This window comes from Pyrgilauda ruficollis, unplaced genomic scaffold (assembly GCF_017590135.1).
Source record: "Pyrgilauda ruficollis isolate IOZ18807 unplaced genomic scaffold, ASM1759013v1 scaffold233, whole genome shotgun sequence".
NCBI lineage: Eukaryota > Metazoa > Chordata > Aves > Passeriformes > Passeridae > Pyrgilauda > Pyrgilauda ruficollis.
In genome coordinates, this window is record NW_024522873.1 from 186,231 (window position 1) to 200,597 (window position 14,367).

Here is a 14,367-nt window from a genome sequence, read left to right on the forward strand (position 1 = left end):
CCGGGCGGTTGGGAATGAGGCAGAGCCGGGCGGTGCGGGATGGGGCAGAGCGGGTGTCCTCTGCCAGCTAGGCCAAGCACCCAACAATCAGAGCTGTCAGAACTACCCCACAAAAATCACGATTACAACTCTAAAACCTGATTTTGAGAAAAATATTTCTCTTTTCTCAGGATCCTGCAGAAAATGAAAACAAGCTTTTCCCCTCAAGTACAAAATTGACCAAAATAGTGTATCTGCTCAGGTACCATAAATAAACTGCATCCAGAAAGTGGAACAAGATCTTTCATGTAATCTCTACAAGGAATTTGGGTGTCATTCTCTGATTTAAGAAAAAAAAAAAAAAGCTGAGAATTCTCTGACCTTTATCCCAGGTAGCTGCCTGCTGTCACACCACTGCCAGCACAGCATATTTGACAGCAATTCTTACCAGCTTCATTTTCTCCTGGTGTGAAGAAATGAAGTTAGCAGCTCAGGAAATGTAGGTATTTATATAATTTTTAAAGACACAAATTTTTTAAAGACACACCTTTTTGAAAGTTCTATCACAAAACACCAAGCATATTCCCCTGAAGTACTTTCAACAATGGGTAGATCAGAAGTAAAACATTTCCCATAATATCCAACTATGTAAAATCAAATTCACAAGATATTACAAAGTAATTGTGTATTTTCAGTAACCAAAACTACTGAAGAGCTGCTAAGCCTCCAGTGCATGATACATTTAATATGATAAATTAAAAAAAAACTTGAGACTGATTAAATTGAGACTTGGTTAAATTCAAGTGAAGCCCTGCAGGAGTGGAAGCTGAGAGATGCAAAGCCACCCTGGTCTGGAGACATTTAACCCATGTGAAAACACTGATTTCACTGCGTTCTGCAGCTGTTACTGCCATGCTCTTGTAAACCATTTTAAGTATCTGAATTTCAGAGGAAGTTGTTTCAAGCGAACACTTGTGCTCTGACATCTGTGATTTACATGCACAGAATTACCCCAGCGACTGGGTCAAGTGACTTTGTGCCCAAGTGCATGGATGTGCTGGGGAGCACAACCGGCTCGGAAGCTGCGGCACAGCCACAGGGAATGCTGCGGCGCTGATTTGAGTAGTTTCCTGGTGTGGATGTGAAATGCTATGGGGTGAGAAATGACAATCAGCTCCTGGAATGAAGGAACCCATTTGCCTCCCCTGAAATAACTGAGTGCACAGGGCGTGAAATTGTAATTTTAAGAAATTTAACACAGTGAGAGCAAGTATAAAAATACGTTTTAGATTAATTAAGTGGCTAAGCACACTTACAAATTATGAAGATTTGATAGTTTTAGGAGTCCTGTTGCTTGTGGGTGAATTTTCCTGCAGCCACAACCCCCAGAATCCCCCTTTCAAGGGTGCTGCCTCCAGCTGCCTCTGGATGCTCTTCCCAGTTGCTGCCTGTGCCCTGCACACTGACAGCCCAGCACAATCGCATACAGCAGCTGGAAATAAAACACAGCCTGATAAAATTAACCTCAAAATGAGCTGGTAGAACTTGGGTGAGCACGGGACAAGGTCTAAGGGCAGTGGTGCATGAAGGAAAGTGTTGCTGGTCCCAGAACAGTGTCAGGGTGGTGAAACCTCCTCAGTATCACCCTCTGCAACCTTGGATGGTGTACCAAAAAAAAAAAAAAACCAGAAAAAAGTTGCAAAAATTGTTCTACATACTGAAGTAACGTTTCCCTGATCCTTCTCTGTTTATTTTCTTGTTGTAGGGTCTTGTTTAGTTTTAGTACGAGATCCCCAACATTCTTCAATCATTGGCGACGATGGAAATAAATGCACTTAGGGTAACATTTTTGTGTCAAGATGCCAGAAAGTCTTCCTGAATTTTTTATCATTTTTCAGAGGAATGCGGTAATAGTTTCTGACAAACTGTATTTCTCAGAATGTAAATACTGTAGTGCTGTTACACAGGGTGAGGGTTTGGGCTGTTACAGGGCCTGTGGGCACTGCTTGTGCTTGGTGCTGGTGTTGTCAGTCCCTTGAGCCGTGTCCAAAGGACCAGTGCCAGACATTTTAAGAAATGTCACATGCAGAGGAGGGTTCAGACTATTCTGAACAAACTCCCTGAAATCCACAAGCAACAACTACCTCCTCAGTGTGCAAGGCATGCCCCCCAGGTGGTGAAGAGGGATCTGCAGGAATAGTGGGACTCCCAGCAGTGGGAATGGCAACAGGGGTTCCCAGGGCTTTGCAAAGGCAGCAGGCTGGGGAGGACCCTCTGCATGGAGGCAGATGTTGCTTTTTGTTGATGGAAGCCCTGGGGTTTGAGCTCAGCCCAGACAGGCAGCTGACCCTCAGAGAGGAGAGGAAGGTCTGTGGAAAATGGTGACTGCAAAGGTCTGACACAAGCCCGCATCCCAACAATGCTGCAGTAACACCTGTGGCAGAAGCCACATCCCCACACCTGAGGAGCTGCTGTTTTTTGCCCCACTGTGGGCTGCTCCCACCACCTGCCTGCTGCCCCATGGGCTGTGGGACTCCAGTTTTGTTCACACAGCTCCTGGCCAGCAGCTCAGCACTGTTAGAAACTATGCCCCTGGGTTGAGTCATACTTTAACCAGTCCGTCCAAACGCACATGAGGTCTCAGACCGGTGCACACAGCGCTGCTTTGGAAGGTTTCTGTGGAATTTCCACCACATGTACTGGCTGTCTCACAAGTGGATGGTCTTCAGTCTTCATTGCCTGTCTTCCCCTTCCTGAAGGAGAAAACTGCAGAGCTGGCTGGCTCTGCAAAACCCAACAAGTTGGAAGTGAAGTGCTGCCACAGAGAACACAGTGAAAATCTGCAGCAAACCAGTTGTTTCTGGGACAACTGATGGAGTACCACTTTGTGAATTCAACAGTACACTTTAAAAACTCACAAAACATTCTACGGCTTTTGTTCTCTGTGTCCTGTAGCTACACCTGCTCACTATTCTGTTAATTACCTTTTTTCTGGTCAATGTCCATGAGAGTATTACTACTTGGAGCACAGGAGTATATAAATATCTTAAAAAGAGCATTAAAATAACTTTTTCAGTTCACCATTTGCTTTCAAATGTCTTAGTCTATATCATGATTTCAGCAAACAGACCAAGGCTGCTTTCAGTATCATCCTGGGGCTCCAGCTCTCTGCTGGGATCAGCCTGCTCCCGAGCAGTCCGTCTCTTTCTTCTGTGCACATACACAGAGTGGCTCTTCTCTGGCCCCTTGGGAAACAAGGTTTCTGCAGGGACAGCAGCTTCCAGAGCCAGCTCCAAGCCTTTGTGGAATCTAGACAGAAACAAGTCTGTAGTTACTGTTTTTATAGATTTGCTCAGGATCTGCAAATTACTCTGAGAAACTAATGCTTTTAGAATGTAATCAAAACATGCAAGGGGAGAAAAGTGGTTACTAACATTTTACTTAATACTGAAGAAAAATTAGATGTCATGAACAGAACTGGTGTATTTTTACAAACCTGTCAATCCTCCTTATGTTCTCTTCCATTTTCTGATTGGCTACATGTACCAGAAATTCAATATATTCTTCAGAGACCATCAATCTCCCTTTGTGGCTCAATGGAACTTCTAAGCAGTGAGTGCTCCGCACAGCCTGAAAACACACACATGATTTACCTGGAATAAAGTTTTTTAGTTTACGAAGGTTATTTAAATAATGTAGGGAGTTCATTATAGTAAAAAACCTGCTTAACCATATGATTATTTAGGTTGCTGTCACCTAAAGCAGCAAGCTATTTCTTTGCTATAGCATGCCCTGTGACAGCTCTTAAGCACCAGTCAGGTCTTGGCTGGTACAAAAATAAAGGTTAACGTAACAATATGACTTCATTACATCCCTTACAGTGCCAGAGTCCTTACCATTGTAATTTTTCCTCCTCTGCCAACTGTAATACCAGAGTTCCTGAATCCAGAGTCAATAGCCACCGAATGCTGCAGAAAAAATAAATGCTTAAGCAGGTCTTGTACACCTTCACAGCAAAAAATATTTATGGACGTGTTGCAATGCAGCGTACAATCTCAATTTTGCAAAAAACGTATTCAAATAATCTACCCAGACTTATTCAAAAATAGTTACATTAAAATACTTTTTAAGATCAAACCCACAAATGGAGGGTGTTTTTCAGAGGCCCACGGTGGATCCTGACTGAATCCATCAATGCACAAGGCATGTTACGTCTCTCTAGGCACTGAACTATTTTATCCCAATGAGCTGGAACTTCACAGACAGTTGTGCCACCCTTTGACAACGACAGTGCAGCTGCACTCTACACGAGCCCCTCAGCCCTTCTGCACTAACGCCAAAACCAGCCCAGCATGGCACACATTGCTCTCCGCAGTCATACTGCAAAAGCAGAAGGCAAAGGCATCATTCAATGCACTGAAAATGGAGCCAAATGGCCTGGCTGGTAGCAAAGCACCATCTAAAATCCAGCCCTTTCAGGCAGGGAGAGCAGCCCAGGTCCCTCAGGTAGTGCTTCATGCAGCAGTCTGCTTCGGCTCGAAGGCTGAATTGCAGGTGAGTCTTTTTTCTTTCTCAGTACGGTAAAACTCTCACCAAGTTTAAAGCTGTGTTTTTTCTTCAGCTTACTTTACTACCCTGATTATTAAACACACAGCGCACCTGGGACTGTTTCTAAGTGCAACTGCTTACCGAGGAGCCAATACTTTTATTTTTGCAGGCAAGAATGTAACAGAACAATGCCACATTGTACTTGACGTGGCTTTACCAGCAGCTGTGCATCCTGCAGCTCCCGACACAGCACGTGAAGAACAAACGGTTCAAACTTGAACACAACATCACCAGTGGCTTTCTTGAGTGCCGTCATCTGGAAAATACACCAAAATATTTATATAAAAGTCAGAGCACTTCCTCTCGTAAGAGTTAACAACACCCTACTGCATCCTCCATGGCCTGAAATTTTATCAAGTTTTGCTTTGCTGGAACGAATACTAACGAAAACAAATATTCTGGAGGACACTTCTGTGCATGTGTGAGAATGTATATGTATGGTAAAGTGAACTATGAATTGAGTGAGAAAATGCTGATCTTGCAACTGCCTCTTTTGTGGGACAAAGCAATTTATGCAACGAGTAGATTATTTTGAAAGCATACTAAAAATGAAAAACCTCCTACTATAAATGTTTTTAATTTTGGGGTATTTAATGATACTAAATTAACAATGCAGTATAAGAGATTTCCTGTTACACCACTTTCAGGTGTCTGTCTGCTAGCCCAGCAAGCTGGGCTCAAGAGATTTTTTAATTCAAGTGTTTTAAATATGACTCCTGACAGCAAGGAATTATATAAGTTTCTGGAATATTAGCTGCCTTTGTAACTATGCAGAGAATTTGACACTGAATTTAAAAGCATTCTCTTTAAATGGGTCTGAAGAATTTACTAAGCAACACATCCAAGGAAAATTTAATTTTGAGAGTAGGGTATCAATTAATCGCAGTAGCAGAAATAAAAGCCCTTTGACATGACGTGTTTTCCATGACACCAGGAGCATTTCCATGAATAAATACAAAGGCTGTATCTCACTGTGCCCGTACCAGATCGCCTTTGGCACATGGGTCATGCGTTACCAGGAGCCACGTGCAGTTCTTCTTCTGGATCCCCGTGCCATCTGTGTCCTAGTGATGGACAGAAACCATTAAAATGGCTTGGCAGCTCGGTGAGGTTTAATCTCGTGCTGCTACAAAAACGGTCCTTGGAAATAAAGAAGCATCCCCTCAAAGCAAGAGCCCATTCACACTGCGACCAGACCCACCGCCACGATCACCCTGCCTGTCCCATCCCTCACCCACCGTCACGATCACCCTGCCGTCGCACGAGCTCGTGGTGCAGAAGCGCTCGCGCGCGTTCAGGAGCCGCACGAGCTCCGCGGCCCGCGCGTCCAGCGCGCGCTTCCGGCTGGGGTCGGACTGCGCGAGCCGCTGCGCCTTGCGCCGCGCGAACGCCGCCATCGCGGGGGGACGGCGTCCCACGCCGGACAAACCTCGGCGCGCGGCCGAGCCGGGGCGGGACCGGCAGTGGAACGGCCCCGCCCCCGTCCGCGCTCCGCCGCGGGGCAGCGGCGCTCCGCAGGTAGGCGGTGGGCACGGGGGCTCCCGGGCGCTCCGCCAGCGGGACGGGCCGGGAAGGCAGCGGCTCTGCACCACCCGTGCGAGGCTCCACAGCCACGGCGGCACGGCCGGGCTACACGGGGGCAACGGCTACACGGGGGCGGCTCGAAGGGGCGGGGCCTGACCGCAAGGAGCGCTTCCGGGGCACGGCGTGATCGCGAGGCGGTGGAAAGGGCGGGGCCTGCCGGCGGAGGAGTGTTTGTGGGCGGGGTCTGACGACAGAGGCGTGTTTGTGGGCGGGGCCTGACTGCACAGGTGTGTTTGTGGGCGGGGCCTGACTGCACAGGTGTGTTTGTGGCGGGGCCTGGCGGCGCAGGTGTGTTTGTGGGCGGGGCCTGACCACACAGGTGTGTTTGTGGGCGGGGCCTGACTGCACAGGTGTGTTTGTGGCGGGGCCTGGCGGTGAGAGCGGGTCACGGGGCGCTCCGGCCGGGCCCGGCCCTGCGCCCCCTCGGCCGGCGGTGCCCCGCAGCCCGGGCCGCGCTTCCCGCCCTCCCCGCGCAGCATCCCGCAGCATCCCGGAAGGTGCTCCCAGCGGGGAGGCCCGGGGCTGCTCGGGGCCCTGCCCGCCTCTGCCCCGGTCCCTTATCGCAGGATCGATCCGCACTTCGGCCCCGCGCTGTGTGCCGTGTCCAGGCCGTGTCCGCAGGCCATCGCCGCCACCTGAACAGCCGCCAGGGCTCTCACTGTTTCTTTTAGCAGATCCTCTGGCCGCCATGGCAACCACCAGGAGTGCGATGAGAGCGGTCCGAGTGTTTGAATTTGGTGGCCCTGAAGTGCTTAAACTGCAGTCAGATGTGTTAGTTCCTGTTCCAAAAGAAAACCAGGTATATGTGAGCTCTGTGAAGGAAAATAGTGGTAATGAATGTTAACAAGTGCCTGCAGGACAGAATGAGAGACACGGCCCAGAACCCGACACCTGGAGTACGTGAGTTTTGTCAGTGTGTGCACACTGCTTGAGATACCATGCTTAACAAAAGTGGGCTCTTTACTCTGCGGTGGGCTATATATTCCACGTCCAGATATCCCTGAAATTAGCTTCGCTTTGACGCTGGGTTGTTACAGAGGCTGTTTGAGAATTCAGTACAACTGCTACAACACCATGCTGTGAATTGAAGAACTAAATCTTTTTAGTTATTGCTTAAGAAGTGTCTTTTCTTTTAGGTATTAATTAAAGTCCATGCCTGTGGGGTAAATCCTGTTGATACATATATTCGTTCTGGGACTTATGCCAGGAAACCAGCTTTACCCTACACTCCTGGCTCGGATGTGGCTGGGGTGATTGAAAGTGTTGGGGAACACGTGACGGCGTTCAAGGTATTTACACACTGGGTATAATTCACTATTGTTTAATGGGTCCTCTGGCTGATTGCTGTGCTGCTGCACCTGGTTTCATGGCTTATAATCACGTAATCTCTTCAAGGGGGGAAGCCCCTTCACGGACTGGTAAAAGCACACAGTGGGATCCCACTGGCAAACCAGCCTGCTGGTGGGACTGTGAGGAATGCTGTGCCCTCCTGAAGTTCAGAGGTCTCAGGAGAGGCACTGCACTCTGTCTGCTTAAAGCAGTGATATCTGGTGTGCAAAAGTTGGGGTCTGGAGCTATTTTTATGGCATTGCAGAAAAGGTTGAGAATGGATGCTTCTTGCTGGGGGTAGTAATTTCAGGCAGAACTGAAAATTTTTCTGTAAAGTATTTGAGAAGTGGAAATTGCTTACTTATAAAGCTCCATAAATTCTGTTATTTGTTGCTGAAATTGTTCAAATACTGTATTACTCCTGTCTAGTAATTTTACTTGGATTTCTCAGTGGAAAAGTCTTGGGACAGGAGAAGGCAAATATCAATTTGCTAAAAGATATCTATGACGTCAATTTAGTTTTTTAATTGGTTCTCCCATTTAAGTCATTAGACATTTGGTCCCAAACCAAAATCAAAATTGTAGGTAAAATTGGGCTGGAATTTCCTGATTTGGAATTTATGTAACAATTTTGGGAGGTCTGAGAGCTAGGGTTATCAAGAGAGAAGAATCATCTTTGTTCATATTTTCTTATCAACAGCTTGCTGTATCTGCTCTGTGTGACTTTTTGCTTCCTCTGACAGTTGTGATTGGCTTGAATGAGAGAGAGATGTCTTAGGGTATATTAAGAGGATACATATTTCCACATTTAAATAATTTAGAAATGTTTCTTTTGTGTTTGTAAAAGCTTTTGAGGTTTTGCATTTGTAATCTGTGGATGGAATTCCTGACTTCAGTCAAAGTTCATGAAGGTTCATATTAATGAGGCAGGTTTGTGTGTTACACTGCAGGGTGGGGTTATAATTATGATACTTAGATTCAAGTATAAGAAATTATACAGTTCATGTTGCATTGATAGTATGTATCAGAATTTTTAAAAATTTCTTTGACAAATGTAACTGGTTATTTTTGATAGAAGAGGTTTTAGCAATAGCCTAAACCTCTGTAAATTTCATCTTAATGTTTATTAAGGAAAAATAAGGGAAATGATTGATTTCTGTGTGTTCCCTCCCTCCATTCTAGAAAGGTGACAGAGTTTTCACCCTTGAAACACTTTCTGGAGGATATGCAGAGTATGCAGTTGCTGCAGCCAACAGAGTCTTTCCTTTGCCAGACAAACTGGACTTCAGGCAGGGAGCAGCGATCGGGGTGCCCTACTTCACTGCCTACCGGGCCCTTTTCCAGAAGTAAGGCACAAAATCCCTGTTTGTGCACTTTAATCTTTGGTATTTACAATACCGAAGTTCGTATTTTCACTGCCCTTTAAAAGGGGGAGGTTGGTGAGAGGGAAATGTTTAAAAACATTGCACTGATGCAATTGTCAGATAATTGTGATCTAGAAGCTTGTGACTGTGTTTTCCTGTTAAGTCTTTTTTTCTTGATAGAACCTACCTGGAAAGGCTTCATAGAATAAAATATGTGACTCCCTTTCAGTGCTCACTGGTATTTTGGCTGGGGAAGAAAAGAGCAATAGTTCTAATTTCCTCAGCAAGCAGACAGGTGCTGTGGAGCAGAGCCATTGCTTTCCTGTGGCAGGCCAAAGTCCTGGACTGAGGCTCAGTGCCAGGCTCTCACTGGCTGCATGTTGCTTCAAGTCATCAGTCACAGGATTTATTTTGCCTCCTTGTTCTCCCAAAAAGGCTTAAGATATCTGTTTAGCCATAAACTGGAATATAATTGTAACAAACTGGAAGCAATGCTGTGTGAACAATGAGGTGTGGTGTCAGCCCATGCTCAGGCAGTGTGTGCTGCAATCCCAGTGCCAACATTTCCTGTGTTCTTCACTCAGAGGCTGTGCCAAAGCCGGGGAAAGCGTGCTGGTCCATGGTGCTAGCGGCGGGGTAAGTGTTCCACAGAGGCAAGTGGTACAGAGCACTGCTCTCTGTCCTTGCATCTGCTTCTTCCTGGGGTGTGAGTTATGCTCATATTTGTATCAATAGATCAGCAGGTTAGGTTTTTATTCCATATACTCTAGGATACACTTCCTTAGGAAAACCCTGTTATTCCCACTACGTGTGAGACTGCACGAGTGCTGGTGTGAGTTCCCCAGTCAGAGGGTCACACGCTGAACAGGTGTTTGTTGCAGGTGCTAGTTGGCCTGGAAGTTTTATTGCTGATAGCAGAAAGCTCTGGTTTTCCAATATGTACAAATTGTTCTCAGTCCTCTGAGAATAAGTCACTGGTGCAGGGTGACTGTGCATTTCTGTTTACATTCTCATGTTTTTACCCATGAGCCAACAGCTGGCTGCACAAGGAGAGGTACTGGAATATATAAACCTGTGATTGAATACTACATGAAATTGCACTTCTAGTTTTCTTTGGGTTTTCAGGGCAACCTTATTTTAGATCTCTATGACTCAACATTTTAGTTTGTCTCCCACACTCTGCACTTGCTCACTTTCTGGTGATGCACCAAACAGCTGCTGTGAACAGGCCAAGTTTCCTTAATTATTTGTTAGACAACAAAAAGATGAATTCATATCTTATTCTGAGATACTAGAATGGCATTTAGCATCATAAGTATTTTTTTAAATTTTCATAAATGAAATGTAGTGCTTCTATTCTTACTGGAGTGCAAGGCTGGTAGGAGACACTGAGAATTCACTTTCTAAAGAAGTAGTGCTAATAAAATCTGTGCCTGCAGATTTTCTTTGCAGTGTATAGTGCTGGTATTAATAGCAGGTGATTCTGTGAAGAGAAGAATTTCCTTGGATTTGTATCAAAAATATAGGGCCCAGGTTTGACAGATACTCAGCATTCTACACTGATGTGTGTCAAATGCTGATAGCTATTAAAAACCCTCAAAAATTTACTATGCCTCGGTAAATGTCTTTTCTTTTTTAAAGAGTATTTGGCTGTCTTTAAGATCCAAATTATTGGCCAAAAAACCACTTTACCACAATAACTTTTTAAATGGGGAAGTTCCAAGTTGCTGGTAGACTATCTAAAATTCTAAGAAAGAGGTAAAATAATTTTCTCTTTTGTTTTTTTTTCTCCCCTCAGGTGGGACTAGCAGCATGTCAGATTGCCAGAGCTTGTGGTTTGAAGGTTTTGGGTACAGCAGGAACTGAGGAGGGCATGAATGTGATCCTGAGAAACGGTGCTCACCAAGCCTTTAATCACAGAGACCCGAATTACACTGAGAGAATTAAGGTAGGCCTGTGTCTGGACCCAGGAATGCAGGTTGTGTTGTTCTTAACAAAGTGAGAAAAGTTGTTTGCGGAAGACTTTGAATTAGATTTATGTAGGATCAATAGTGCACTGCCTTTTTCATTTCTACACAAGGAAAACTTTCTCATGCTGGAAGAGCTGAGCTTTCCTCACAAGCAGTGGCATTTAGAACTTCTTACATTCAGCAAATTCTAGTGTGGGATCACACCAAAAGCACAGCAAAATGTGCTACAGTTCAGCTCATTAGCTATCAGCTGCAGTACAAAGGCTGTATTGAAAATTTAAACAATGAGCTGTAAAGTGGATACTTTCTGTAGTGTTTAAAATAAATGTAGTGTTTAAAATAAATACCAAGCACTAAAATAACATCCTGTGTCCTGTACAGGCATGCACAGGGCCGGGAGGAGTCGATATCATCATAGAAATGCTCTCTAATGTCAACCTGGATGCTGACTTGCAGCTGCTGTCCTGCGCAGGGAGGGTCATGGTGAGTGTTTGTGTCCTGGGCAGGAGGGTGACAGTGGGTGTTCGTGTCCCAGAGCAGGGAGGTGATGGTGGGTGCTTGTGTCACTGATTTTGTGCATTCAGCATCACACTGAACAGCTCTGACTCGATGCTTTGGACTCCTTTGGGCAGGTTGTGGGCTGCAGGGGACGCATCGAGATAAACCCAAGAGACACAATGAGCAAGGAGTCCAGCATAATTGGAGTGAGTCTGTTTCTTGCAACCGAGGTGAGAAGCATTTCTGTTTTTAAGTATGCTTTATTGGCTTGTTCCAGCACCCCTTTATTTACAGTTAAAATTATTTGAAGGAATGAAAGAATAATCTCACTGTAACAAACTTAGTTCATTCCTTTATGTTTTGATTCACTCTCAGAATATCATAAAATATTTTCTGGTTGTGGAATTTAATTCTTGCATAAATTGCCAAATACTATTTTGAACTGCAAAGACCTTGTCATAAACACTGTTTGTTACATGCAGGAGGAAAGGCGTGAATGTGCCACAGCAGTCCTTGATGGCATAGAAGCTGGCTGGCTGAAACCTGTTGTGGGCTTGGAATATCCCCTGGAGAAAGTAGCCAAGGCTCATGAAGACATTATTTGTAGCAGTGGTGCCCGAGGGAAGATGGTGCTCCTTCTGTAAAGGAGCACCTTTCCTCATTTTTTTTGTAGCTGTTCTAGCTGCACCTTTGCTTACATGGTTCACCGAATGTATGTTATAAACACAGCTTTGATCATGTTTGACAGCAGCAGAAAATGCTCACTTAGATGAATTAGTTAACATTTTCCTTTTGTAATGAGCACAGTTACATTTACTGTAAAGTAATTTTGGTAGCTGTTTTGATTGATGTGGAAATAATAAATTTTCTCTGCTGGCACGCTTTGTGCTGCAGGGAATGGTAGGGTTTGGTATCATGGACCATGTGAGGGCAGAGTGAGGCCACTGCAGGTAACACAGAATGAAGATGCTTTTTACAGATTCACAAAAATAAATAACTCACTGTGCGTGTTAATTAGAACTGTAAATTCTTTTAACCACAAAATTTTTACTCAAATTTCTCAAATTCTGTCACATAATTTACTTGAAATAAAAGCTTTTGCTGACAAAATAGTTTACTTTCCAGGTCAAAAGATGGGCAGAATCTCTGAAACATGAACTGTTTGGTGCCGAGGCAGTTCTACTTGTCTGTGCCTCTGAGGTGACAGTATCCTGGCTCATCCATAGGGACTGTCACTCTGGAGCTGCATGCTGGGATTTGCCTCCTTGGAAATGATGATCATGGCCAAAGCAGCTGATTCCTGGATGGTGAATGGCTGATTGTGAGGATTTCAGTTCTTCCTATGAGCTTTATTAAAGTCTCCTGGATCCCTGGCTGCATGGCTTGGTGGCACAGAGAGTTCCTGTGGAATTCCTGAGCTCCATCCACTGAAGTGGGCAGGGCACAGCCCCAGCACCAGGGCTTGTGTGCAGATGTCTGTGTGGGGTCACTTTGTCATGACAGCAGGGCCATTTAATTGTGTCTTGTTCTCATACACCTTAAATCCATTGCACAACAGATGGTGTTGCCAGGAAAGATGGTGGGATGCTTCTGGAGTTAATGATTTCAATTTAGTGTTAGAGTGAGTGGTTTCAGAAAGCTGCTTGGGGAGAGAGGGGTGAGGCCAGCTCAGCAGTGGGAATGTCTGCCAAGGTGCAGCGGGGCCCTTCTTCCCTCCAGGCTGCCCCAGGGCAGTGAAGCTGGTTTCCTTGTTTGTAGCACTTCCCACGGGAGTAGGGAGCTGTGTTTTTTTATGTGAAGATTCAAGTGATTCACCTGGTGTAAGTGATGTGTGTAGCCAGTGTCTCAGCTGATTATCCACGTGAGAGGTGCTGACTGTTCCTGTTGTCTGAGGCAGAATGCAGCCTGAGCAGTGGTGTCATGTTGGGAACCTGCTATTCCTCTTGACAACTGTTAGAGAAAGTAAAGCACCTCTTGATATCAAAGTATTAAACAGAGGTTAAGAGTAATGACAGATATGATTGTGGAGATGATGTGCATATAAAAGCATATACCTTTCCTCTATATTCCGTGTTCAAATATTAAATTATTTTTAATTCGGTTGTAATTTAGTAGGGGTCCATGACATGAATGAGAGGCTGATGGTTTGCAGTGGCTCCTTCCTTGCTTAGTGCTGCCACTGCATCGTGGATGGTGTTTAGAGGAGAAATTGAGAGCAAGTCTCTGGTCTGTGCTCGTGGTTGTTGTCCCAAGGGCCATTGGTGTAGTGGAGTTTGTCACCAGAAGGTGTCAGAGCCGTTCTGTGATACCACATTATCGCTGCTCTCTGCCAGGTGACCTGGCAGAATGGCACAGCAGGACTGGGGCTGACTTGTTGGGAATATCATATAATGTTTATTCTTCTGTCAGTTTCCAAGGTATTGTATAAATGGAAGGAATTTTTTTAATTTTGGAAGAAGTAGTGTGACTAGAGCTAATGAGGAAGGGCTCAGGTATGTCTGATTTGTGCAAGCTACCAATCTAGAGAGTGCCATCCTGGAGAGTCCTTGGTTTCGCTCTCTTTTTGGGACATGCTGCCCCTTGGCAGTGCAGAAAAGGATGAGGAAGAGAGTGGTGGCCACAGATCACTGAATTTGGTGGAATAAGTCTCTCAGTTTGCTGAGAATCTTGTGATTTGACTGGATGGGATTTTGGAGGCAGTGGTTCCCAGTCGCAGCCTGCTTGGTGCTGCCAAAGGTGCTTGGAAGGGTTGAGCAGGCTCAGTTTGTGCTGACCTTGGCATCTGCAGGAGAGGTCTGGGGTTCAACGTGGGGAGTTGTGTACACCACCAGGCTCTGGAAACTGCTGTTCTGTGTGTTTGTAAAGCATAAAAGAGTGGAATTGTTCTGAAAAGCAGCTGCTCTTGGTTAATCTTATTGTGCCCCAAATAAATGCTGCTTACATTTTCTAGTCATTAAAAGTGTAATTGCCTCTCTATTGTAATTGTCCTGTGTCTGTTCCTGACTTCTTCCTGTCTGCAGGATGATACAATAAGT

At 45.2% G+C, this 14,367-nt stretch overlaps 2 protein-coding genes across 5 annotated transcripts; one reads left to right on the forward strand and one right to left on the reverse strand.

Moving 5' to 3' along the window:
- Positions 1–183: 183 nt before the first annotated feature.
- On the reverse strand, positions 184–5,984 carry TYW3 (tRNA-yW synthesizing protein 3 homolog). Its single transcript, XM_041469430.1, has 6 exons — positions 5,826–5,984; positions 5,571–5,651; positions 4,745–4,843; positions 3,876–3,947; positions 3,476–3,609; positions 184–3,288 (listed from the first exon to the last, which is right to left on the reverse strand). Exons 1-6 carry the CDS (start codon positions 5,982–5,984, stop codon positions 3,084–3,086), a joined length of 750 nt encoding a protein of 249 aa, XP_041325364.1. The 3' UTR covers positions 184–3,083.
- Positions 5,985–6,001: 17 nt separating this feature from the next.
- CRYZ (crystallin zeta) lies at positions 6,002–14,308 on the forward strand. 4 transcript variants are annotated; one of them, XM_041469429.1, is made up of 9 exons: positions 6,002–6,105; positions 6,843–6,970; positions 7,308–7,460; positions 8,683–8,846; positions 9,398–9,500; positions 10,663–10,812; positions 11,216–11,317; positions 11,467–11,562; positions 11,815–14,308. In XM_041469429.1, the coding sequence occupies exons 2-9, from the start codon at positions 6,860–6,862 to the stop codon at positions 11,974–11,976; spliced, it is 1,041 nt and encodes a 346-aa protein (XP_041325363.1). In that variant the 5' UTR covers positions 6,002–6,105; positions 6,843–6,859; the 3' UTR covers positions 11,977–14,308. The 4 variants fall into 4 exon arrangements, with proteins under 4 accessions (XP_041325363.1, XP_041325362.1, XP_041325360.1 ...); XM_041469428.1 differs by having other exon boundaries at positions 9,449–9,500; XM_041469426.1 differs by having other exon boundaries at positions 6,040–6,105; positions 6,846–6,970.
- Positions 14,309–14,367: the final 59 nt, after the last annotated feature.

What these genes read in the sequence shown, in the direction of transcription:
- TYW3 (XM_041469430.1), bottom strand. Translation starts at nt 5,984, where the DNA reads ATGGCGGCGTTCGCGCGGCGCAAGGCGCAGCGGCTCGCGCAGTCCGAC. An exon ending in CATGTGCCAAAGGCGATCTG is followed by an intron (nt 4,844 to 5,570) that starts GTACGGGCACAG and finishes TGTATTTTCCAG; the next exon opens with ATGACGGCACTCAAGAAAGC. An exon ending in TGCAGGATGCACAGCTGCTG is followed by an intron (nt 3,948 to 4,744) that starts GTAAAGCCACGT and finishes TTTTTTCTGCAG; the next exon opens with CATTCGGTGGCTATTGACTC.
- CRYZ (XM_041469429.1), top strand. Translation starts at nt 6,860, where the DNA reads ATGGCAACCACCAGGAGTGCGATGAGAGCGGTCCGAGTGTTTGAATTT. An exon ending in TCCATGGTGCTAGCGGCGGG is followed by an intron (nt 9,501 to 10,662) that starts GTAAGTGTTCCA and finishes TTCTCCCCTCAG; the next exon opens with GTGGGACTAGCAGCATGTCA. An exon ending in CCTGCGCAGGGAGGGTCATG is followed by an intron (nt 11,318 to 11,466) that starts GTGAGTGTTTGT and finishes TCCTTTGGGCAG; the next exon opens with GTTGTGGGCTGCAGGGGACG.